This window comes from Mustelus asterias, chromosome 15, assembly GCF_964213995.1.
Source record: "Mustelus asterias chromosome 15, sMusAst1.hap1.1, whole genome shotgun sequence".
Classification (NCBI taxonomy): domain Eukaryota; kingdom Metazoa; phylum Chordata; class Chondrichthyes; order Carcharhiniformes; family Triakidae; genus Mustelus; species Mustelus asterias.
The window spans coordinates 824,285-847,436 of record NC_135815.1 but is presented as its reverse complement, the minus strand read 5'-3'; the positions used below and the strand labels follow the sequence as shown (position 1 = coordinate 847,436).

General features: G+C 57.1%; 1 protein-coding gene across 9 annotated transcripts in view; it reads right to left on the bottom strand.

Moving 5' to 3' along the window:
• The window catches only part of ncoa1 (nuclear receptor coactivator 1), a 109,312-nt gene that overhangs the window by 21,762 nt on the left and 64,398 nt on the right, over positions 1 to 23,152 (bottom strand). For all 9 annotated transcript variants that reach the window (XM_078229325.1, XM_078229324.1, XM_078229327.1 and 6 more), the window contains 3 exons: positions 18,500 to 18,640; positions 14,414 to 14,561; positions 4,056 to 5,208 (listed from right to left, as the gene is read on the bottom strand). In XM_078229325.1, coding sequence (XP_078085451.1) covers positions 4,056 to 5,208; positions 14,414 to 14,561; positions 18,500 to 18,640 — 1,442 coding nt within the window. The remainder of the gene's footprint in view (positions 1 to 4,055; positions 5,209 to 14,413; positions 14,562 to 18,499; positions 18,641 to 23,152) is intronic.

Below are 23,152 nucleotides of genomic sequence, written 5' to 3'. Positions count from 1 at the left end.
TGGTAAAGGAGGAAATGCTGATAAAGTTGGGCGGGCAGTTCATTAATTCAATTTAAATGCATGCAAATGCATTTAAATCGCCGTTGTGCCCCTTTTGGGCGCGACTCGAATCGCCGCCATTCCTGGGTTTCGGTAAAGTGGCGATCTGCGCGGATGCGGGCGCGGATCGCGTTAATGGCCTCTCACCCGACTTTAACATGTTTTCGCGCCCTACAACAGGTGCGACGCGATGGTAAAATCGGGCCCTCAGTGTACCCGAACAGGCGTGGAATGTGACGACGACGGGATTTTCGCAGTAACTTCATTGCAGTGTTAATGTAAGCCTACTTGTGACACAAATAAATAAAATAAACTGTATGTTAATGAATGTCAAGAAGGCAGCTCACCACCGCTTTCTGAAGGGCAATTAGGGAAAGGTAATAAATGCTGGCCCAACCAGCGGTGCCCAAATCCCATAAAATAATTTTAAAAATGGTGGGAGGGGTGGAAATTGGAAGCAAATCAATATTTTTTTCCAGAGAGCATGAAACAGCACCAATACCGTCATTGATGTAACAGAGAAAGAATCACTTGACTCATTCTTGGATGAGCGGCTTATCTTATGAAGAAAGGTTGAAAAGGTTGGGCCTATACCCAACCGGGTTTAGAAGAGTGAGAGATGGTCTTTGGTCCTGTCTGGAATGTGGCGGAGGCAGGTTTAATTGAGGCATTGAGGAGGGTATTAGATGATTATCGAATAGAAACAATGTTCAGGGCTATGGGGAAAAGACAGGAGAATGGCACTAAGTCATGATGCTCATTTGGAGGTGGATGGGGGCAAGGCAGTGGACGTGGTATATATGGATTTTAGTAAGGCGTTTGATAAGGTTCACCATGGTAGGCTTCTGCAGAAAATGCAGATGTATGGGATTGGGGGTGATCTAGGAAATTGGATCAGGAATTGGCTAGCGGATAGGAAACAGAGGGTGGTGGTTGATAGTAAATATTCATCATGGAGTGCGGTTACAAGTGGTGTACCTCAGGGATCTGTTTTGGGGCCACTGCTGTTTGTAATATTTATTAATGATCTGGATGAGGGTATAGTTGGGTGGATTAGCAAATTTGCTGATGACACCAAAGTCGGTGGTGTGGTAGACAGTGAGGAAGGGTGTCGTAGTTTGCAGGAAGACTTAGACAGGTTGCAAAGTTGGGCCGAGAGGTGGCGGATGGAGTTTAATGCGGAGAAGTGTGAGGTAATTCACTTTGGTAGGAATAACAGATGTGTTGAGTATAGGGCTAACGGGAGGACTTTGAATAGTGTGGAGGAGCAGAGGGATCTAGGTGTATGTGTGCATAGATCCCTGAAAGTTGGGAATCAAGTAGATAAGGTTGTTAAGAAGGCATATGGTGTCTTGGCGTTTATTGGTAGGGGGATTGAATTTAGGAGTCGTAGCGTTATGTTGCAACTGTACACAACTCTGGTGCGGCCGCACTTGGAGTACTGTGTGCAGTTCTGGTCCCCACATTACAGGAAGGATGTGGAGGCTTTGGAGAGGGTGCAGAGGAGGTTTACCCGGATGTTGCCTGGTATGGAGGGGAGATCCTATGAGGAGAGGCTGAGGGATTTGGGATTGTTTTCGCTGGAAAGGCGGCGGCTAAGAGGGGATCTTATTGAAACATATAAGATGATTAGAGGTTTAGATAGGGTGGATAGTGATAGCCTTTTTCCTCTGATGGAGAAATCCAGCACGAGGGGGCATGGCTTTAAATTGAGGGGGGGTAGTTATAGAACCGATGTCAGGGGTAGGTTCTTTACCCAGAGGGTGGTGAGGGATTGGAATGCCCTGCCAGCATCAGTAGTAAATGCGCCTAGTTTGGGGGCGTTTAAGAGATCCGTAGATAGGTTCATGGACGAAAAGAAATTGGTTTAGGTTGGAGGGTCACAGTTTTTTTTTAACTGGTCGGTGCAACATCGTGGGCCGAAGGGCCTGTTCTGCGCTGTAATGTTCTATGTTCTATGTTCTATGTTCATTTGGAGAGCCAGTGCCGACATGATGGGCCAAATGGCCTCCTCCTGTGCTGTAACCATTTGGTGATTTTACGGAAACATCCAAGATCCTGAGGGAATCTGATAGGTCGATACACAGAGGATGTTTCCACTCGTGAGGGAGACTATAGCCGAAGGAGAAATTGGTGTGTGGCATTCTCTTCCCCAGAAAGCAGCAGGGACTGTGTCACTGAATTCATTTCATAGAGTTGGAAGGGTTTTGAGAGACATGGGAGTCGAGAGTTATGTGGGTCAGACAGAAAGTGGACAAAAACTAGCTCAGCCATGATCTTATTGAATAGTGGAGCTGGCTCAAAGGCCAAAAAAATCTACTGATCCGCAGTCCTGTGTTTCTCTTCATGAAAACATCTCATTTGCTCTCCCAAATTCAAAGGTTTCTTAACAGGCACCCTCATGTCTCTCTGTTTCTGTAACTCTTTTCAAATTATACCATTTAATTGATTTTGCCTCTCCTCATTCTATCAAAAGGAATCACTTCATACTCTGCATTAAAACGCATCTGCTCTGCCCATTTCACCACAGTCTATGTCCCCTCAAGTCAACAACTAAATTGCTCACTGTTTCAAGTTACATCTCTCCACAAGTTACTGCCTCTGGCTGAAACCTCTCATTTAACCAGTTACCAGCGGAGTGCCGCAGGGATCAGTGCTGGGTCCTCTGCTATTTGTGATTTTTATCAATGACTTGGAGGAGGGGGCTGAAGGGTGGATCAGTAAATTTGCTGATGACACCAGGATTGGTGGAGTAGTGGATGAGGTGGAGGGCTATTGTAGGCTGCAAAGAGACATTGATAGGATGCAGAGCTGGGCCGAAAAATGGCAAATGGAGTTTAACCCTGGTAAATGTGAGGTGATTCATTTTGGTACGACAAATTTGAATGCAGATTACAGGGTCAAAGGTAGGGTTCTGAGGAATGTGGAGGAACAGAGAGACCTTGGGGTTCATATCCACAGATCTCTGAAGGTTGCCACTCAAGTGGACAGAACCATGAAGAAGGCCTATAGTGTGTTAGCGTTTATTAACAGGGGGTTTGAGTTTAAGAGCCGTGGGGTTATGCTGCAACTGTACAGGACCTTGGTGAGACCATATTTGGAATATTGTGTGCAGTTCTGGTCACCTCACTATAAGGATGTGGAAGCACTGGAAAGAGTGCAAAAGGAGATTTACCAGGATGCTGCCTGGTTTGGAGGGTAGGTCTTATGAGGACGCTAGGGCTTTTCTCTTTGGAGCGGAGGAGGTTGAGAGGCGACTTAATAGAGGTTTATAAGATGATGAGGGGGATAGATAGAGTGGACGTTCAGAGACTATTTCCTCGGGTGGATGTAGCTGTTACTAGGGGGCATAAATATAAGGTTCGTGGTGGAAGATATAGGAGGGATGTACGAGGTAGGTTCTTTACTCAGAGAGTGGTTGGGGTGTGGAATGGACTGCCCGCTGTGATAGTGGAGTCGGACACTTTAGGAACTTTCAAGCGGTTATTGGATAGGCACATGGAGCACACCAGAATGATAGGGAGTGGGATAGCTTGATCTTGGTTTCGGAAAAGGTTCGGCACAACATCGAGGGCCGAAGGGCCTGTACTGTGCTGTACTGTTCTATGTATGTCTATGTTCTATTAACCACACTTCCACCAACACCCCCTCATTCTCATGGCCCCCCCCCACCACACGCACAGACACTCCCCACCCTACACTCCCCAATCCCCACACACAGCCACCCCCCCCCCCCCCCCCACACATGGCCATCCCCAATCCCTCTCCCACATACAGATATCCACATGCCCCAATGTTACACTCTCCACTTTCACCACCCCCCCCCATAATAACCATATTTCTCCACACACATACAATCTCACATGTCTCTACCAGCCACCCCCACCGAACACGCACAACCGCGTCCCCACCCCACACAACCACAAACCTCAATCCCATTTGGATCTCTTTCCAACCCCTTCCTCCGTCACAGCAAACCTATCACCAACCCCCTCACCCCACCGCCCTCGGCTCGCCTGCTCCATCTTGTCCTGTGGGGCTTTGTCAAGGCCGAGCTTGCAGGCTCCGAAACCGTCTATCCTCTCCGACTTCAATGTCACATCATCCAGACTGAGGCTGGGGTTTGTGGGCTCGTCCTTGTCCAAGAGGTAGCGTAGTAGCTGGTGATCTTTTCCATCCTTTCTCCTGGAGACATCCCCTGCCTGGCCACATCGTGCCGCCTCTTTCCTGTCATTGGGAAGTAACAGTGCTGGGATTTCGGAGGGACTCCCGTCCTGCTGGAGGAGACGGTGTAGGATTTTGTGGCGTTCAGTCAGAGAGCTAGTATGCAACATGTGGCACGGGGCACTTTTTGTAGGTGTTTCAGAGAGAGAGATGCTGCCCTTGCTCACAGTATCTAGCTCACGTGTTCTGCTCTGCTCCTGGTTACTTGTTAACAGTTCCATGAGCTTGGCATTGTTGATGTCCTGGGAGGTTTTGTTGTTCATGTTTGTTGGCTTCTCGTGCCCTGATGCAGGAATTGAACTGTTCCCCATGTGCTCAAAGCCCAGGCTTTCTCCAGCCCTCCCCGGAAACACCACCTTGCAGTCCAAAGCTGCCCCTTCTGTCGTAGTGGGCAGTGGCTGAGAGTTGGGGGAGTTCTCAGCACTCAACGTGCCAGAGAAACTCTTCGGCACCCTGTTGCCTTCATTCAGTGCCTGCAGAGAGTGAAGGGGTAAATTGGGGTTGGGCTTAGGGTTGGGGTAAGGACAAGGGTATGTACTGCGATTGGGGTTAGGGTAGGGGTGCCTGGCTGATGACGGGATACAGGGTGCACTCGGTGAGAAGGGGTTCCTGGGACTGCCAAGTGCTCTGGGTGCTATGAATCCTGGCTCTGACAGGGTTACTGCTGTACTGCTGTGCTTGGGGCTCTGAGAGGTTGGTGAGTCCTGATTCATAGGACCACAAGCACCCACTTGTACTCCAGACAAAAAGCCCCAGCTGGAGGGATTGTTGGCACCATTAGTGTGTAGGCTAGGACCAGGCGCGAATTTGAAATCCAGTTCAGAAATGCCACTGTTTATTTTGTGCAAAGGAGATGCGTGACCAGCGCTGACACTGCAATTCTCCGAGCGAGGCACTGAAGACACAGACTCCAGGTTTTGTTGAGAATTGGTCAAGTTCTGTTCCCTGGAGAGAGGAAGCATATTGACAACACACACAGTAAATACATCCAACCAAATCAGAACCAACCACAAGTAGATTCAACTCAAGAGAAAGTGAGGAAGCAAGGCACAGAGCAAGAAAGTGAGGCAAGGAGCGGGAGGGTGAGGCAGGAAGCAAGAAAGCCAGCCAGGGAGTGAGGAAGGGCGCGAGAGAGCGAGGCAGCGAGTGAGAGGGTGAGGTAGGTGCAAGGAAGGGCGGGAGAGAGTAGCTCAGGGAGTGAAAGCGCGAGGCAGAGAGAGAGGGCGGGGCGAGGCAGGCAGGGGGCGGGGCGAGGCAGGCAGGGGGCGGGGCGAGGCAGGCGGCGGGGCGAGGCAGGCGGCGGGGCGGGGCGAGGCGGGCGGCGGGGCGGGGCGAGGCGGGCGGCGGGGCGGGGTGAGGTGGGGGGCGGGGCGAGGCGGGGGGCGGGGCGAGGCGGGGGGCGGGGCGAGGCAGGCGGCGGGGCGGGACGAAGCAGGTGGCGGGGCGGGGCGAGGCAGGCGGTGGGGCGAGGCAGGCGGCGGGGCGAGGCGGGGGCGGGGCGAGGTGGGGGGGCGGGGCGAGGCGGGGGGGCGGGGCGAGGCGGGCGGGGGGGGCGAGGCGGGCGGGGGGGCGAGGCAGGCGGGGGGGGCGAGGCAGGCGGGGGGGGCGAGGCGAGGCGGGCGGGGGGCGGGGTGAGGCGGGCGGGGCGAGGTGGGCGGCGGGCGGGGTGAGGCGGGCGGGGGGCGGGGCGAGGTGGGCGGGGGGTGGGGCGAGGCAGGCGGCGGGGCGGGGCGAGGCAGGCGGCGGGGCGAGGCAGGCGGCGGGGCGAGGCAGGCGGCGGGGCGGGGCGAGGCGGGCGGCGGGGCGAGGCGGGGGCGGGGCGGGCGGGGGGCGGGGTGAGGCGGGCGGGGCGAGGTGGGCGGCGGGCGGGGCGAGGCGGGCGGGGGGCGGGGCGAGGTGGGCGGGGGCGGGGCGAGGTGGGCGGGGGGCGGGGCGAGGTGGGCGGGGGGCGGGGCGAGGCGGGCGGCGGGGCGGGGCGAGGCAGGCGGCGGGGCGGGGCGAGGCGGGCGGGGGGCGGGCGAGGCGGGCGGGGGGCGGGCGAGGCGGGCGGGGGGCGGCGGGCGGGGAGCTAGGCGGGCGGGGGGCTAGGCGGGCGGGGGGCTAGGGGCGGGGCGAGGGGCGGGGCGAGGTGCGGGGCGAGGGGCGGGGCGAGGCGGGCAGGGGGCGGGGCGAGGAGGGCAGGGGGCCGGGCGAGGCGGGCAGGGGGCCGGGCGAGGCGGGCAGGGGGCCGGGCGAGGCGGGCAGGGGGCGGGCGAGGCGGGCGAGGCGGGCGGGGGGCTAGGCGGGGGGGGGGGCTAGGCGGGGGGGGGGGCTAGGCGGGGGGGGGGGCTAGGCGGGGGGGGGGCTAGGCGGGGGGGGGGCTAGGCGGGGGGGGGGCTAGGCGGGCGGGGGGCTAGGCGGGCGGGGGGCTAGGCGGGCGGGGGGTGAGGGGCGGGGCGAGGGGCAAGGGGCGGGGCGGGCAGGGGGCCGGGCGAGGCGGGCAGGGGGCCGGGCGAGGCGGGCAGGGGGCCGGGCGAGGCGGGCAGGGGGCCGGGCGAGGCGGGCAGGGGGCCGGGCGAGGCGGGCAGGGGGCCGGGCGAGGCGGGCAGGGGGCCGGGCGAGGCGGGCAGGGGACCGGGCAGGGGGCCGGGCGAGGCGGGCAGGGGGCCGGGCGAGGCGGGCAGGGGGCCGGGCGAGGCGGGCAGGGGGCCGGGCGAGGCGGGCAGGGGGCCGGGCGAGGCGGGCAGGGGGCCGGGCGAGAGCGGGGCAGGGGGCCGGGCGAGAGCGAGGCAGGGGGCCGGGCGAGAGCGAGGCAGGGGGCCGGGCGAGAGCGAGGCGGGGCCGGGCGAGAGCGAGGCGGGGAGAGCGAGAGCGAGAGCGAGGAGAGCGAGAGCGAGAGCGAGGCGGGGAGAGCGAGAGCGAGAGCGAGGCGGGGAGAGCGAGAGCGAGGCGGGGAGAGCGAGAGCGAGAGCGAGAGCGAGGCGGGGAGAGCGAGAGCGAGAGCGAGAGCGAGGCGGGGAGAGCGAGAGCGAGAGCGAGAGCGAGGAGAGCGAGAGCGAGAGCGAGAGCGAGGCGGGGAGAGCGAGAGCGAGAGCGAGAGCGAGGCGGGGAGAGCGAGAGCAAGAGCGAGGCGGGGAGAGCGAGAGCGAGAGCGAGGCGGGGAGAGCGAGAGCGAGAGCGAGAGCGAGAGCGAGAGCGAGAGCGAGGCGGGGAGAGCGAGAGCGTGGCGGGGAGAGCGAGGCGGGGAGAGCGAGGCGGGGAGAGCGAGGGCGAGGCGGGGAGAGCGAGGGCGAGGCTGGGAGAGCGAGGGCGAGGCTGGGAGAGCGAGGGCGAGGCGGGGAGAGCGAGGGCGAGGCGGGGAGAGCGAGAGCGAGGCGGGGAGAGCGAGAGCGAGGCGGGGAGAGCGAGAGCGAGGCGGGGCGAGCGAGAGCGAGGCGGGGCGAGCGAGAGCGAGGCGGGGCGAGCGAGAGCGAGGCGGGGCGAGCGAGAGCGAGGCGGGGCGAGCGAGAGCGAGGCGGGGCGAGCGAGAGCGAGGCGGGGCGAGCGAGAGCGAGGCGGGGCGAGCGAGAGCGAGGCGGGGCGAGCGAGAGCGAGGCGGGGAGAGCGAGAGCGAGGCGGGGAGAGCGAGAGCGAGGCGGGGAGAGCGAGAGCGAGGCGGGGAGAGCGAGAGCGAGGCGGGGAGAGCGAGAGCGAGGCGGGGAGAGCGAGAGCGAGGCGGGGAGAGCGAGAGCGAGGCGGGGAGAGCGAGAGCGAGGCGGGGAGAGCGAGAGCGAGGCGGGGAGAGCGAGAGCGAGGCGGGGAGAGCGAGAGCGAGGCGGGGAGAGCGAGAGCGAGGCGGGGAGAGCGAGAGCGAGGCGGGGAGAGCGAGAGCGAGGCGGGGAGAGCGAGAGCGAGGCGGGGAGAGCGAGAGCGAGGCGGGGAGAGCGAGAGCGAGGCGGGGAGAGCGAGAGCGAGGCGGGGAGAGCGAGAGCGAGGCGGGGAGAGCGAGAGCGAGGCGGGGAGAGCGAGAGCGAGGCGGGGAGAGCGAGAGCGAGGCGGGGAGAGCGAGAGCGAGGCGGGGAGAGCGAGAGCGAGGCGGGGAGAGCGAGAGCGAGGCGGGGAGAGCGAGAGCGAGGCGGGGAGAGCGAGAGCGAGGCGGGGAGAGCGAGAGCGAGGCGGGGAGAGCGAGAGCGAGGCGGGGAGAGCGAGAGCGAGGCGGGGAGAGCGAGAGCGAGGCGGGGAGAGCGAGAGCGAGGCGGGGAGAGCGAGAGCGAGGCGGGGAGAGCGAGAGCGAGGCGGGGAGAGCGAGAGCGAGGCGGGGAGAGCGAGAGCGAGGCGGGGAGAGCGAGAGCGAGGCGGGGAGAGCGAGAGCGAGGCGGGGAGAGCGAGAGCGAGGCGGGGAGAGCGAGAGCGAGGCGGGGAGAGCGAGAGCGAGGCGGGGAGAGCGAGAGCGAGGCGGGGAGAGCGAGAGCGAGGCGGGGAGAGCGAGAGCGAGGCGGGGAGAGCGAGAGCGAGGCGGGGAGAGCGAGAGCGAGGCGGGGAGAGCGAGAGCGAGGCGGGGAGAGCGAGAGCGAGGCGGGGAGAGCGAGAGCGAGGCGGGGAGAGCGAGAGCGAGGCGGGGAGAGCGAGAGCGAGGCGGGGAGAGCGAGAGCGAGGCGGGGAGAGCGAGAGCGAGGCGGGGAGAGCGAGAGCGAGGCGGGGAGAGCGAGAGCGAGGCGGGGAGAGCGAGAGCGAGGCGGGGAGAGCGAGAGCGAGGCGGGGAGAGCGAGGCGGGGAGAGCGAGAGCGAGGCGGGGAGAGCGAGAGCGAGGCGGGGAGAGCGAGAGCGAGGCGGGGAGAGCGAGAGCGAGGCGGGGAGAGCGAGAGCGAGGCGGGGAGAGCGAGAGCGAGGCGGGGAGAGCGAGAGCGAGGCGGGGAGAGCGAGAGCGAGGCGGGGAGAGCGAGAGCGAGGCGGGGAGAGCGAGAGCGAGGCGGGGAGAGCGAGAGCGAGGCGGGGAGAGCGAGAGCGAGGCGGGGAGAGCGAGGCGGGGAGAGCGAGAGCGAGGCGGGGAGAGCGAGAGCGAGGCGGGGAGAGCGAGAGCGAGGCGGGGAGAGCGAGAGCGAGGCGGGGAGAGCGAGAGCGAGGCGGGGAGAGCGAGAGCGAGGCGGGGAGAGCGAGAGCGAGGCGGGGAGAGCGAGAGCGAGGCGGGGAGAGCGAGAGCGAGGCGGGGAGAGCGAGAGCGAGGCGGGGAGAGCGAGAGCGAGGCGGGGAGAGCGAGAGCGAGGCGGGGAGAGCGAGAGCGAGGCGGGGAGAGCGAGAGCGAGGCGGGGACAGCGAGAGCGAGGCGGGGACAGCGAGAGCGAGGCGGGGACAGCGAGAGCGAGGCGGGGACAGCGAGAGCGAGGCGGGGACAGCGAGAGCGAGGCGGGGACAGCGAGAGCGAGGCGGGGACAGCGAGAGCGAGGCGGGGACAGCGAGAGCGAGGCGGGGACAGCGAGAGCGAGGCAGGGACAGCGAGAGCGAGGCAGGGACAGCGAGAGCGAGGCAGGGAGAGCGAGCGCGAGGCAGGGAGAGCGAGAGCGAGGCAGGGAGAGCGAGAGCGAGGCAGGGAGAGCGAGCGCGAGGCGGGGAGAGCGAGAGCGAGGCGGGGAGAGCGAGAGCGAGGCGGGGAGAGCGAGCGAGGCGGGGAGAGCGAGGCAGGGAGAGCGAGCGCGAGGCAGGGAGAGCGAGCGCGAGGCAGGGAGAGCGAGAGCGAGGCAGGGAGAGCGAGAGCGAGGCAGGGAGAGCGAGAGCGAGGCAGGGAGAGCGAGCGCGAGGCAGGGAGAGCGAGAGCGAGGCAGGGAGAGCGAGAGCGAGGCAGGGAGAGCGAGAGCGAGGCAGGGAGAGCGAGAGCGAGGCAGGGAGAGCGAGAGCGAGGCAGGGAGAGCGAGAGCGAGGCGGGGAGAGCGAGAGCGAGGCGGGGAGAGCGAGAGCGAGGCGGGGAGAGCGAGCGAGGCGGGGAGAGCGAGAGCGAGGCGGGGAGAGCGAGAGCGAGGCGGGGAGAGCGAGAGCGAGGCGGGGAGAGCGAGCGCGAGGCGGGGAGAGCGAGAGCGAGGCGGGGAGAGCGAGCGCGAGGCGGGGAGAGCGAGAGCGAGGCGGGGAGAGCGAGAGCGAGGGAGGGAGAGCGAGAGCGAGGCAGGGAGAGCGAGAGCGAGGCAGGGAGAGCGAGAGCGAGGCAGGGAGAGCGAGAGCGAGGCAGGGAGAGCGAGAGCGAGGCAGGGAGAGCGAGAGCGAGGCAGGGAGAGCGAGAGCGAGGCAGGGAGAGCGAGAGCGAGGCAGGGAGAGCGAGAGCGAGGCAGGGAGAGCGAGAGCGAGGCAGGGAGAGCGAGAGCGAGGCAGGGAGAGCGAGAGCGAGGCAGGGAGAGCGAGAGCGAGGCAGGGAGAGCGAGAGCGAGGCAGGGAGAGCGAGCGCGAGGCAGGGAGAGCGAGAGCGAGAGCGAGGCAGGGAGAGCGAGCGCGAGGCAGGGAGAGCGAGAGCGAGGCAGGGAGAGCGAGAGCGAGGCAGGGACAGCGAGAGCGAGGCAGGGAGAGCGAGAGCGAGGCAGGGAGAGCGAGAGCGAGGCAGGGAGAGCGAGAGCGAGGCAGGGAGAGCGAGAGCGAGGCAGGGAGAGCGAGAGCGAGGCAGGGAGAGCGAGCGCGAGGCAGGGAGAGCGAGAGCGAGGCAGGGAGAGCGAGAGCGAGGCAGGGAGAGCGAGCGCGAGGCAGGGAGAGCGAGAGCGAGGCGGGGAGAGCGAGCGAGGCAGGGAGAGCGAGCGCGAGGCGGGGAGAGCGAGAGCGAGGCAGGGAGAGCGAGAGCGAGGCAGGGAGAGCGAGGCGGGGAGAGCGAGCGCGAGGCAGGGAGAGCGAGAGCGAGGCAGGGAGAGCGAGGCAGGGAGAGCGAGAGCGAGGCAGGGAGAGCGAGGCAGGGAGAGCGAGAGCGAGGCAGGGAGAGCGAGAGCGAGGCAGGGAGAGCGAGAGCGAGGCAGGGAGAGCGAGAGCGAGGCAGGGAGAGCGAGAGCGAGGCAGGGAGAGCGAGAGCGAGGCAGGGAGAGCGAGAGCGAGGCAGGGAGAGCGAGAGCGAGGCAGGGAGAGCGAGAGCGAGGCAGGGAGAGCGAGAGCGAGGCAGGGAGAGCGAGAGCGAGGCAGGGAGAGCGAGAGCGAGGCAGGGAGAGCGAGAGCGAGGCAGGGAGAGCGAGAGCGAGGCAGGGAGAGCGAGAGCGAGGCAGGGAGAGCGAGAGCGAGGCAGGGAGAGCGAGAGCGAGGCAGGGAGAGCGAGAGCGAGGCAGGGAGAGCGAGAGCGAGGCAGGGAGAGCGAGAGCGAGGCAGGGAGAGCGAGAGCGAGGCAGGGAGAGCGAGAGCGAGGCAGGGAGAGCGAGAGCGAGGCAGGGAGAGCGAGAGCGAGGGAGGGAGAGCGAGAGCGAGGCAGGGAGAGCGAGAGCGAGGCAGGGAGAGCGAGAGCGAGGCAGGGAGAGCGAGAGCGAGGCAGGGAGAGCGAGAGCGAGGCAGGGAGAGCGAGAGCGAGGCAGGGAGAGCGAGAGCGAGGCAGGGAGAGCGAGAGCGAGGCAGGGAGAGCGAGAGCGAGGCAGGGAGAGCGAGAGCGAGGCAGGGAGAGCGAGAGCGAGGCAGGGAGAGCGAGAGCGAGGCAGGGAGAGCGAGAGCGAGGCAGGGAGAGCGAGAGCGAGGCAGGGAGAGCGAGAGCGAGGCAGGGAGAGCGAGAGCGAGGCAGGGAGAGCGAGAGCGAGGCAGGGAGAGCGAGAGCGAGGCAGGGAGAGCGAGAGCGAGGCAGGGAGAGCGAGAGCGAGGCAGGGAGAGCGAGAGCGAGGCAGGGAGAGCGAGAGCGAGGCAGGGAGAGCGAGAGCGAGGCAGGGAGAGCGAGAGCGAGGCAGGGAGAGCGAGAGCGAGGCAGGGAGAGCGAGAGCGAGGCAGGGAGAGCGAGAGCGAGGCAGGGAGAGCGAGAGCGAGGCAGGGAGAGCGAGAGCGAGGCAGGGAGAGCGAGAGCGAGGCAGGGAGAGCGAGAGCGAGGCAGGGAGAGCGAGAGCGAGGCAGGGAGAGCGAGAGCGAGGCAGGGAGAGCGAGAGCGAGGCAGGGAGAGCGAGAGCGAGGCAGGGAGAGCGAGAGCGAGGCAGGGAGAGCGAGAGCGAGGCAGGGAGAGCGAGAGCGAGGCAGGGAGAGCGAGAGCGAGGCAGGGAGAGCGAGAGCGAGGCAGGGAGAGCGAGAGCGAGGCAGGGAGAGCGAGAGCGAGGCAGGGAGAGCGAGAGCGAGGCAGGGAGAGCGAGAGCGAGGCAGGGAGAGCGAGAGCGAGGCAGGGAGAGCGAGAGCGAGGCAGGGAGAGCGAGAGCGAGGCAGGGAGAGCGAGAGCGAGGCAGGGAGAGCGAGAGCGAGGCAGGGAGAGCGAGAGCGAGGCAGGGAGAGCGAGAGCGAGGCAGGGAGAGCGAGAGCGAGGCAGGGAGAGCGAGAGCGAGGCAGGGAGAGCGAGAGCGAGGCAGGGAGAGCGAGAGCGAGGCAGGGAGAGCGAGAGCGAGGCAGGGAGAGCGAGAGCGAGGCAGGGAGAGCGAGAGCGAGGCAGGGAGAGCGAGAGCGAGGCAGGGAGAGCGAGAGCGAGGCAGGGAGAGCGAGAGCGAGGCAGGGAGAGCGAGAGCGAGGCAGGGAGAGCGAGAGCGAGGCAGGGAGAGCGAGAGCGAGGCAGGGAGAGCGAGAGCGAGGCAGGGAGAGCGAGAGCGAGGCAGGGAGAGCGAGAGCGAGGCAGGGAGAGCGAGAGCGAGGCAGGGAGAGCGAGAGCGAGGCAGGGAGAGCGAGAGCGAGGCAGGGAGAGCGAGAGCGAGGCAGGGAGAGCGAGAGCGAGGCAGGGAGAGCGAGAGCGAGGCAGGGAGAGCGAGAGCGAGGCAGGGAGAGCGAGAGCGAGGCAGGGAGAGCGAGAGCGAGGCAGGGAGAGCGAGAGCGAGGCAGGGAGAGCGAGAGCGAGGCAGGGAGAGCGAGAGCGAGGCAGGGAGAGCGAGAGCGAGGCAGGGAGAGCGAGAGCGAGGCAGGGAGAGCGAGAGCGAGGCAGGGAGAGCGAGAGCGAGGCAGGGAGAGCGAGAGCGAGGCAGGGAGAGCGAGAGCGAGGCAGGGAGAGCGAGAGCGAGGCAGGGAGAGCGAGAGCGAGGCAGGGAGAGCGAGAGCGAGGCAGGGAGAGCGAGAGCGAGGCAGGGAGAGCGAGAGCGAGGCAGGGAGAGCGAGAGCGAGGCAGGGAGAGCGAGAGCGAGGCAGGGAGAGCGAGAGCGAGGCAGGGAGAGCGAGAGCGAGGCAGGGAGAGCGAGAGCGAGGCAGGGAGAGCGAGAGCGAGGCAGGGAGAGCGAGAGCGAGGCAGGGAGAGCGAGAGCGAGGCAGGGAGAGCGAGAGCGAGGCAGGGAGAGCGAGAGCGAGGCAGGGAGAGCGAGAGCGAGGCAGGGAGAGCGAGAGCGAGGCAGGGAGAGCGAGAGCGAGGCGGGGAGAGCGAGAGCGAGGCGGGGAGAGCGAGCGCGAGGCGGGGAGAGCGAGAGCGAGGCGGGGAGAGCGAGCGCGAGGCGGGGAGAGCGAGCGAGGCAGGGAGAGCGAGAGCGAGGCAGGGAGAGCGAGGCAGCGAGAGCGAGGGCATGGCACATGTAAGGCACGTCACGCATGACAAGACAATGTTTGAGAAAAGAGTGAGAGTCTGACACGTTTAGAAATATTTCGCTTCCAGTTCCCATTGCAGTAAATCTTTGCTGCTCCCTCTTCAAGTGTAATATAACCTTCCTAAGGTGTGATTACCAGAATTGCTGACAATATTCCAGGTGTGGTCCCACCAGTGTTTTAAATACAGCCTCTTTGGATTCTCGTCCTCTCGATATAAAAACCAGCACTGCATTTGCCTTTTTCTTCAATTTCTGTATCTTGATGATATTTTAATGATCTGTTACCAAGACACCCAAGGCTCTTTGGACTTGCACTGCTTCTAGCTTTGCGCTCGGGCTAACTTGGTGATGTGGATTCCACCTCATCGTCTAAGTCAATAATAAAAAGCAGTCTAACCCTTCCCAGGCAGGTCCCCTGTCTTTCTCCTATTCTACCCCCACAACCTGGTCTGTCCCCTCTCTCCCCTACAAACAATCTCTCTCTGATCATCTCAATAGACATAACTTCACTCTATCCCTTGCCCCAGAGACAAAGTCTTTGTAGGAAGGGAAGCCTAACCTACCTGTACATGCAGTACATGCCCATGATGATGGGCTGTGTGTCCATGTTGGCAGGATAACAGAGCTTACACTTGGTCTGAGCTCTCAAGACTGTCCCATCACTCAGAGAGAATCGGTAAAACGCACTCACTGCTGTCCCGTTCCTCAGGACTGTGAAGGAATAAAACAATAGAACCAGAATCATTAAACAACCGCAAACACTAACTCAAGCCAGACCATTGTGGAACCTGGCGGATTCTCACTTCTCTCATTATCCAGGACTAACAAGTGACATATAACGTTTGTGCCACACCAGGCAATGATCATCTCCAGTAAGAGAGAATCTAACCATCGTGCCTTGACACTGCATTACCATCCCTAAGTTCTCCATTATCAACATCCTGGGGGTTACCATTGACTCAATTGGACTAGCCATATAAATACTGTGGCTACAAGAGCAGATCAGAGGCCTGGAACCCTGCAGAAAGTAATTCACCTCCTGACTCCCCAAAGCTTGTCCACCTTCTACAAGGTACAAGTCAGAAATATCATGGAATACTCTCCACTTAGCCTACACTCACTCTGATTTTTTATGTTATGCATTTCAGTATCTGAGTCGTCGTGAATGGTGCTGAACATTGTGCAGTCCTCAACGAACATCCCCACTTCTGATCTTATGACGGAGGGAAGGTCATTGATGAAGCAGCTGAAGATGGTTGGGCCTGGGACACTACCCTGAATGACTCCTGTATGATGTTCTAGAAACATAGAAACAGTGGAGATAGGAGCAGGAGGAGGCCATTCAGTCCTTCAAGCCTGCTCCCCCATTCATTACAATCTTGGCTCATTGTCCAACTCAATAGCCTAATCCTGCTTTCTCCCCATAACCTTTGATCCCATTTGCCCCAAGTGCTATATCCAGCCGCTTCTTGAATACATTCAGTGTTTTGGCATCAGTTATTTCCTGTGGTAATGAATTCCACAGGCTCACCACTCTTTGGGTGAAGAAATGTCTCCTCATCTCCGTCCTAAATGATCTACCCCGAATCCTTAGACTGTGACCCCTGGTTCTGGTCACCCCCACCATCGAGAATATCCTCCCTGCATCTACCCTGTCTAATCCTGTTAGCATTTTATAAGCCTCGATGAGATCCCCCCTCATTCGTCTGAACTCCAGCGAAAAGAATCCTAACCTAGTCAATCTCTCCTCACACGTCAGTCCCGCCATCCCCGGAATCAGCCTGGTAAACCTTCACTGCACCAGAAAAGGAGACCAAAACTGCACACAATACTCTCGGTGTGGCCTCACCAAGACCCTGGATAATTGCAACAACACATCCCTGCTACTGTACTCAAAACCTCTCGCAATGAAGGCCAACATACCATGAGCCTTCTTTACCGCCTGCTGCACCTGCATGCTTACCTTCAGTGACTGGTGCACAAGGACACCCAGGTCCTGCTGCACACTCCCCTCTCCCAATTTACAACCATTCAGGCAGTAATCTGCCGCCTTGTTTTTGCTTCCAAAGTGAATAACCTCACACTTATCCAAATTATTCTGCACCTGCCATTGCTTTGCCCACTCACCCAACCTGTCCAGATCATGCTGACGGATCTCTGCATCCTCGTCATAGTTCACCCTCCCACCCAACTTGGTATCATCTGCAAACTTTAAGATGTTACATTTTGTTCCCTCATCCAAATCATTAATATATATTGTGAATAGTTAGGGTCCCAGCACCGATCCCTGTGGCACCCCACTAGTTACTGCCTGCCAATTTGAAAAGCACCCATTAATTCCTACTCTTTGTTTTCCCTCTGCCAACCAGTTTTCTATCCATCTCAATACACATCCCCCAATCCCATGCGCTGGATCTGACATACAACCACAACTATCTCTCTTTGTGCTGGGTGTGACTCCAACCAGTGGAGAGCTAAGCCCTGATTTTCATTGACTCCAGTTTTCCCAGATTTTTTGATGGCACACTCAATCAAATGCTGCCTTGATGTCAACGACAGTCATTCTCACCTCACCTCTGGGATTCAGCTCTTTGGTCCATATTTGAACCACGGCTGGAATGAAGTCAGGAGCTGGGTGGCCCTGGCAGGACCCAAACTGAGTGACAGTGAGCAGGCTTTTGATGAGTGCCGTTTGATAGTGCTGTTGACAACACCTGCCATCATTTTGCCAAGAGTAAACTAATGGGGTGATAATTGGCTGGGTCACATTTGTCCTGGGCAATTGTCCACATTGCTGTGTAGACACCAGCGATGTAGTTGTACTGAAACAGCTTGGCTAAGGGTGCAAGTCTTGAGTATTATTGCTGGAATATTGTCAGAATCCATAGTCTTTGCAGCATCCAATGCCTTCAGTCGTTTTCTGACATCACGTGGAGCGAATCGAATTGGCTGAAGACTGACATCTGTGATGCTGAGGAGCCCCAGAGGAAGCCGAGATGGATCATCCACCTGGCACTGGCACTCTGAAGGAGCAAGTCAACTGGTGCCACTTCTTCTTTTCTGGATAATAATCGCAGAACTGAATGCTTTAATTCAATCTGCCTAGATAGGCAGATAGACTAGACAGGCTTGGATTGTTTTTTTTTAGAGCAGAGAAGACTGAGGGGGCACATGGTTGAGATGTATAACATTATAAGGGGTATGGACAAGATGAGCAGGAAGCAGCTGTTTCCCTGGGTTGAGGGGTCAATCATGAGGGAACATAGTTTTAGGGTGAGGGGCAGGAGATTCAGAGGGGATTTGAGAAAAAGCTTTTTCATTCGGAGGGTGGTGGGAATCTGGAATGCACTGCCTGGGAAGGTAGCGGAGGCCAGAAATCTTAAAACCTTTAAAAAAAATTTGGATGAACACTTGAAATATCATAATATTCAAGGATATGGGACAAATGCAGAAAAATGGGATTAGGATACCTTTAGTTGTAGATATTGTTGGTGCAGGTGTGATGGGCCGAAGGGCCTTTTCTGCACTGTATGACTCTATGACTCCACCACACTCTCAGGCAGTTCATTCCAGATTCTAACCACTCGCTGTATTAAAAAGCTTTCCCTCCTGATGCCATTGCCCCTTACTTTAAATCTTGGCCCTCTGGTTCTCAGAATTGTTATCACGCAGGAGGCCATTTGGCCTATCATGTCTGCCCCGGCTCTCCAAATGAGCATCATGACTTAGTGTCATTGCCCTGCCTTTTCCCCATCCCCCTGCACATTGCTTCTAATCAAATAATCATCTCACACCCTCTCGAATGCCTCGATTGAACCTGCCTCCACCACACTTCCAAGCAGAACATTCCAGACCCCAGCCACTCGCTGGGTGAAAAAGATTTGCAAATCACCTTAAATCTGTGCCCTCTTGTTCTTTTACGAGCAGGAACAGTTTCTCCCGATCTACTCTGTCCAGCCCCCTCATGATTTTGAACATCGCTATCAAATCTCCTCTCAGCCTTCCTCGCTCGATGGAGAACAGTCCCAACCTCTCCAATCTTTCCTCATAACTGAAGTTTCTCATTCCTGGATTCATTCTTGTAAACCTTTTCTGTGCTCTCTCCAACACATTCACATCCTTTCTATATTCCAGCTGAGGTCTAACTAGTATCTTGTAAAAGTTCAGCATAACTTCCTTGCTCTTGTACTCTGTGCCCTTATTAATAAAGCCCAGAATACTATGTTTTATTAACTGCTCTCCATCTTCCCTGCCAAGTTCAATGATCTATACAAAGATACATCCAGGACTCTCTGCTCCTGAACCCTTTAAAAATTTCACCCTTTATTTTATATTGTCTCTCCATGTTCTTCTGACCAAAATGCATCACCTCACACTTCTCCGCATTGAATGTCATCTGCCCAAAAGGAAAATAAATTATGCAGCAAGTTGCTATAATCTGAAAGATACTGACTAAAAGGGCAGTGGAAGCAGATTCAAAAGAGAATTAGATAAATAATTAAAGGAAAATAATTCTAGAGGAAATCAGCGAGGATTTCTATAACTAATCCCTGTCCCGTGTTCCTATGGGTTAGAGAGACAGGGGAAATAATCTGGGTTCCTGCCCCTGGTCTCCATTCAATGGATGAGAGCAGAAAACAAGTACTTACCTTCCTGCAGCAGCTGTTTAGCGTAGGAGGGCCCTCGTTCCTGCGGTTGGAAAAAAGCATAGATACATTTCCTGACCAGATCCTCCCAGCCCACTCTCCCGGAAGCCCGCAGAGTGCTTGCATCAATGGAAATTATCTTTCCTAGAGAAAATAATAAATCCGAGTGTTAAATACCAATCAGAACCAATACAGCTGCTCTCAGCCATAAACAAAGAATGAAAAATGCTCAACAGCACCTTCCCGTCAATCCCTCAACACTCCCCGCTTGTCTGCACACACAACAATTACAAAGATAAATGAAATGTAGGCCTTCATTTCAAGGGGGAAAACAGGAGGAGGCCATTCAGCCCCTCAAGCATGCTGCTCTATTCAACTAGATTATGGCTGATTATCTACCTCAACACCACTTTCCCGCACTATCCCCACATCCCTTGATGTCATCAGTATCTAGAAGATTAGGGGCTGGAATATAAAGGGGTGAAAGTGATGTTCAAGCTGTAAGGAACACTGCTAAAATGCCATCTGTAGACTTGTGTTCAGTTCTGTACACTGACTGCACTACAGGGAGGATATGTGGATCTTGGAGAGGGTGCAGTGCAGTTTCAACAGAATGATACCAGGGCTAACAAGGTTAAATCACGAGTACTGATTGCATAAACTATGCTTGTTTGTAGCAGATGAAAAGGGGGGTCTAACTGAAGTGTTTATGATGAAGGATTTGGCAAGGAGGATATTGAGAAGCTATTTTCTTGACATTGATGTTAGAACAATTGAAAGGGTGCAGAGGAGATTTACAAGGATGTTGCCTGGATTGAGTGGCATGCCTTATGAGGATAGGCTAAGGGAGCTCGGTCTTTTCTCCTTGGAGAAACATAGGATGAGAGGAGACCTAATAGAGGTATACAAGATGTTGAGAGGCATAGATCGGGTGGACTCTCAGAGGCTTTTTCCCAGGGTGGAAATGGCTGCTACGAGAGGACACAGGTTTAAGGTGCTGGGGGGTAGGTACAGGGGAGATGTTAGAGGAAAGTTTTTCACACAGAGGGTGGTGGGCGAGTGGAATCGGCTGCCGTCAGTGGTGGTGGAGGCAAACTCAATGGGGTCTTTTAAGAGACTCCTGGATGAGTACATGGGACTTAATAGGATGGAGGGTTATAGGTAGGCCTAAAAGGTAGGGATATGTTCGGCACAACTTGTGGGGCCAAAGGGCCTGTTTTGTGCTGTAGTTACTTTCTACGTTCTATGTTCTATGTTCTAACAAGATGGTGCAATCTTAAAATTGGAGCCAGGCTTTTTAAGCGCTGAAATCAGGATGCACTTCTTCACAAATGGGAATAGAAATCTGCGACATTAAGAACATAAGAACATAAGAGCAGGAGTAGGCCATCTGGCCCCTCGAGCCTGCTCCGCCATTCAATAAGATCATGGCTGATCTTTTTGTGGACTCAGCTCCACTTACCCGCCCGCTCACCATAACCCTTAATTCTTTTACTGTTCAAAACTTTATCTATCCTTGCCTTAAAAACATTCAATGAGGTAGCCTCAACTGCTTCACTGGGCAGGGAATTCCAGATTCACAACCCTTTGTGTGAAGAAGTTCCTCCTCAACTCAGTCCTAAATCTGCTCCTCCTTATTTTGAGGCTATGCCCCCTCGTTCTAGTTTCACCCGCCTGTGGAAACAACTTCCCTGCTTCTATCTTATCTATTCCCTTCATAATCTTACATGTTTCTATAAGATCTCCCCTCATTCTTCTGAATTCCAATGAGTATAGCCCCAGTCTACTCAGTCTCTCCTCATAAGCCAAACCTCTCAAAGCCAACTCTAGAATCAACCGAGTGAATCTCCTCTGCACCCCCTCCAGTGCCAGTATATCCTTTCTCAAGTAAGGAGACCAAAACTGTATACAATACTCCAGGTGTGGCCTCACCAGCACCTTATACAGCTGCAACATAATCTCGCTGTTTTTAAACTCCATCCCTCTTCATGAGTTCATGAAGTTCAAGGGTTCATGAAGGGCAGGTCATGTTTGACTAATTTGGTGGAATTCTTTGAGAACATTATACGTGCAGTGGACAATGGGAAACCTGTGGATGTGGTGTATCTGGATTTCCAGAAGTGATTTGACAAAGTGCCGCACCAAAGACTGCTACACAAGATAAAGGTGCATGGTGTTACGGGTAATGTATTAGCATGGATAGAGGATTGGTTAACTAACAGAAAGCAAAGAGTGGGGGTAAATGGGTGTTTTTCTGGTTGGCGATCAGTGACTAGTGGTGTGCCTCAGGGATCAGTGTTGGGATCGCAATTGTTTACGATTTACATAGATGATTTGGAGTTGGGGACCAAGTGTAGTGTGTCAAAATTCGCAGATGACACTAAGATGGGTGGAAAAGCAAAGTGTGCAGAGGGCGCTGAGAGTCTCCCTCTCCAGTGCCAGTATATCCTTTCTCAAGTAAGGAGGCCAAAACTGTACACAGTACTCCAGGTGTGGCCTCACCAGCACCTTATACAGCTGCAACATAACCTCGCTGTTTTTAAACTCCATCCCTCTAGCAATAAAGGACAAAATTCCATTTGCCTTCTTAATTACCTGCTGCACCTGCAAACCAACTCCTTGCGATTCCTGCACAAGGACACCCAGGTCCCTCTGCACAGCAGCACGTTGCAATTTTTTACCATTTAAATAAAAGTCCATTTTGCTGTTATTCCTACCAAAATGGATGACCTCACATTTACCAACATTGTACTCCATCTGCCAGACCCTCACCCACTCACTTAGACTACCTATATCCCTTTGCAGACTTTCAGCATCCTCGGCACGCTTTGCTCTTCTACCCATCTTAGTGTCATCTGCGAATTTTGACACACTACACTTGGTCTCCAACTCCAAATCATCTATGTAAATCGTAAACAATTGCGATGCCAACATTGATCCCTGAGGCACACCACTAGTCACTGATCGCCAACCAGAAAAACACCCATTTACCCCCACTCTTTGCTTTCTGTTAGTTAACCAATCCTCTATCCATGCTCCATCCATTTGACGGCACGGTAGCACAGTGGTTAGCACTGCTGCTTCACAGCTCCAGGATCCCGGGTTCGATTCCCGGCTCGGGTCACTGTCTGTGTGGAGTTTGCACATTCTCCTCGTGTCTGCGTGGGTTTCCTCCGGGTGCTCCGGTTTCCTCCCACAGTCCAAAGATGTGAGGATTAGGTTGATTGGCCAGGTTACAAATTGCCCATTAGAGTCCTGGGATGTGTAGGTTAGAGGGATTAGCGGGTAAGTGTGTGGGGGTAGGGCCTGGGTGGGATTGTGGTCGGTGCAGACTCGATGGGCCGAGTGGCCTCCTTCTGCACTGTAGGGTTTCTATGATTTTTATTTCTAAGACATTACCCACAACACTGTGCACCTTTATCTTATGTAGCAGTCTTTGGTGCGGCACCTTGTCAAATGCCTTCTGGAAATCCAGAATTCTTTCCCAGAAGACTGTGGTTACTGGGGGGGGGGGGGGGGGGGGGGTCAGTTAAAAACAGTAGTGGGATTGATAGATTATAGTTAAGCAAGAGTTCAAAGAGTAAAAATGATACAAATCAGGCACAAAAAGCAAAACAGGTGCTGCAAGCTGAATGGCCTACACCTATGAGACCTACTAAAATGTGTAGGAAAGCAAGTTGTGAGGATATAATAATTTGCAAAGGAATATGGGTAGAATAAATGATTGGGCTCAAATTTGGCAGATAGAGTATGCATGAAAATGTAATTGTACAGGTGCCAAGGTTCAGGACATCAGCTCTGTGCTGAAGAGGAACTTGCAGTGAGTAGAGAAGGGTCAGTGATCATGATTCAGAAAGGTGCCAATGACATAGGGAGAACGAGGAAAGGGGTTCTGCTTAGAGAGTATGAGGAACTAGGCACTAAATTAAAAAGCAGAAACTCAAAGATAATAACCTCTGGATTATTACTTGAGTCATGAGAAAATTAGCATCGGACAAATAAGATTGGATAGTTAAATGCACGGCTCAAAGATTAGTGTGGGAGAAATAGGATTCATGGAGTTCTGACACCAATACTGGGGAAAGTGGAAGCTGTACCACTGGGACGGGGTTCACTTGAACCATGCTGGATCGAGTCTCTGGCATGTTGTATAATTAGGGTAGTAGAAAGAGCTTGAAACTAAGAGGTCACATGTATAGGTGGAGAGGCGGTAGATTTAAAACTGAGATGAGGAGGGACTACTTCTCACAGAGGGTGGTGAATTTGTGGAACTCGCTGTCCCATAGCACACTGGAGTCTGAATCATTGAATGGTTTCAAGAAGGAGATAGTTTTATTTTTGATATAAAACGGGTTAAAGGGATATGGGGAACAGATGGGGAAGTGGATTTGAGGCAAGGGAGAGATCAGCCATGATCTGACTGAATGGTGGGGCAGGCTCAAAGGCCTGAAAATTGCCTACTTCTGCTCCTAATTCCTATGTTCCAGTGTTCCTAAATAGTAGGAGTGAGGGATAAGTGAGGGAAGATCTGATAAATTAAAATGAGAGGGCAAGACATGAGAGCAAGGTGGCACTCAGGGAATGAATAATCCAAGTGTGGCAGCAAGGGAAAGAGCATGGAAACTAAAGAATGCGTTAACAGATAAAGCTAGAGGT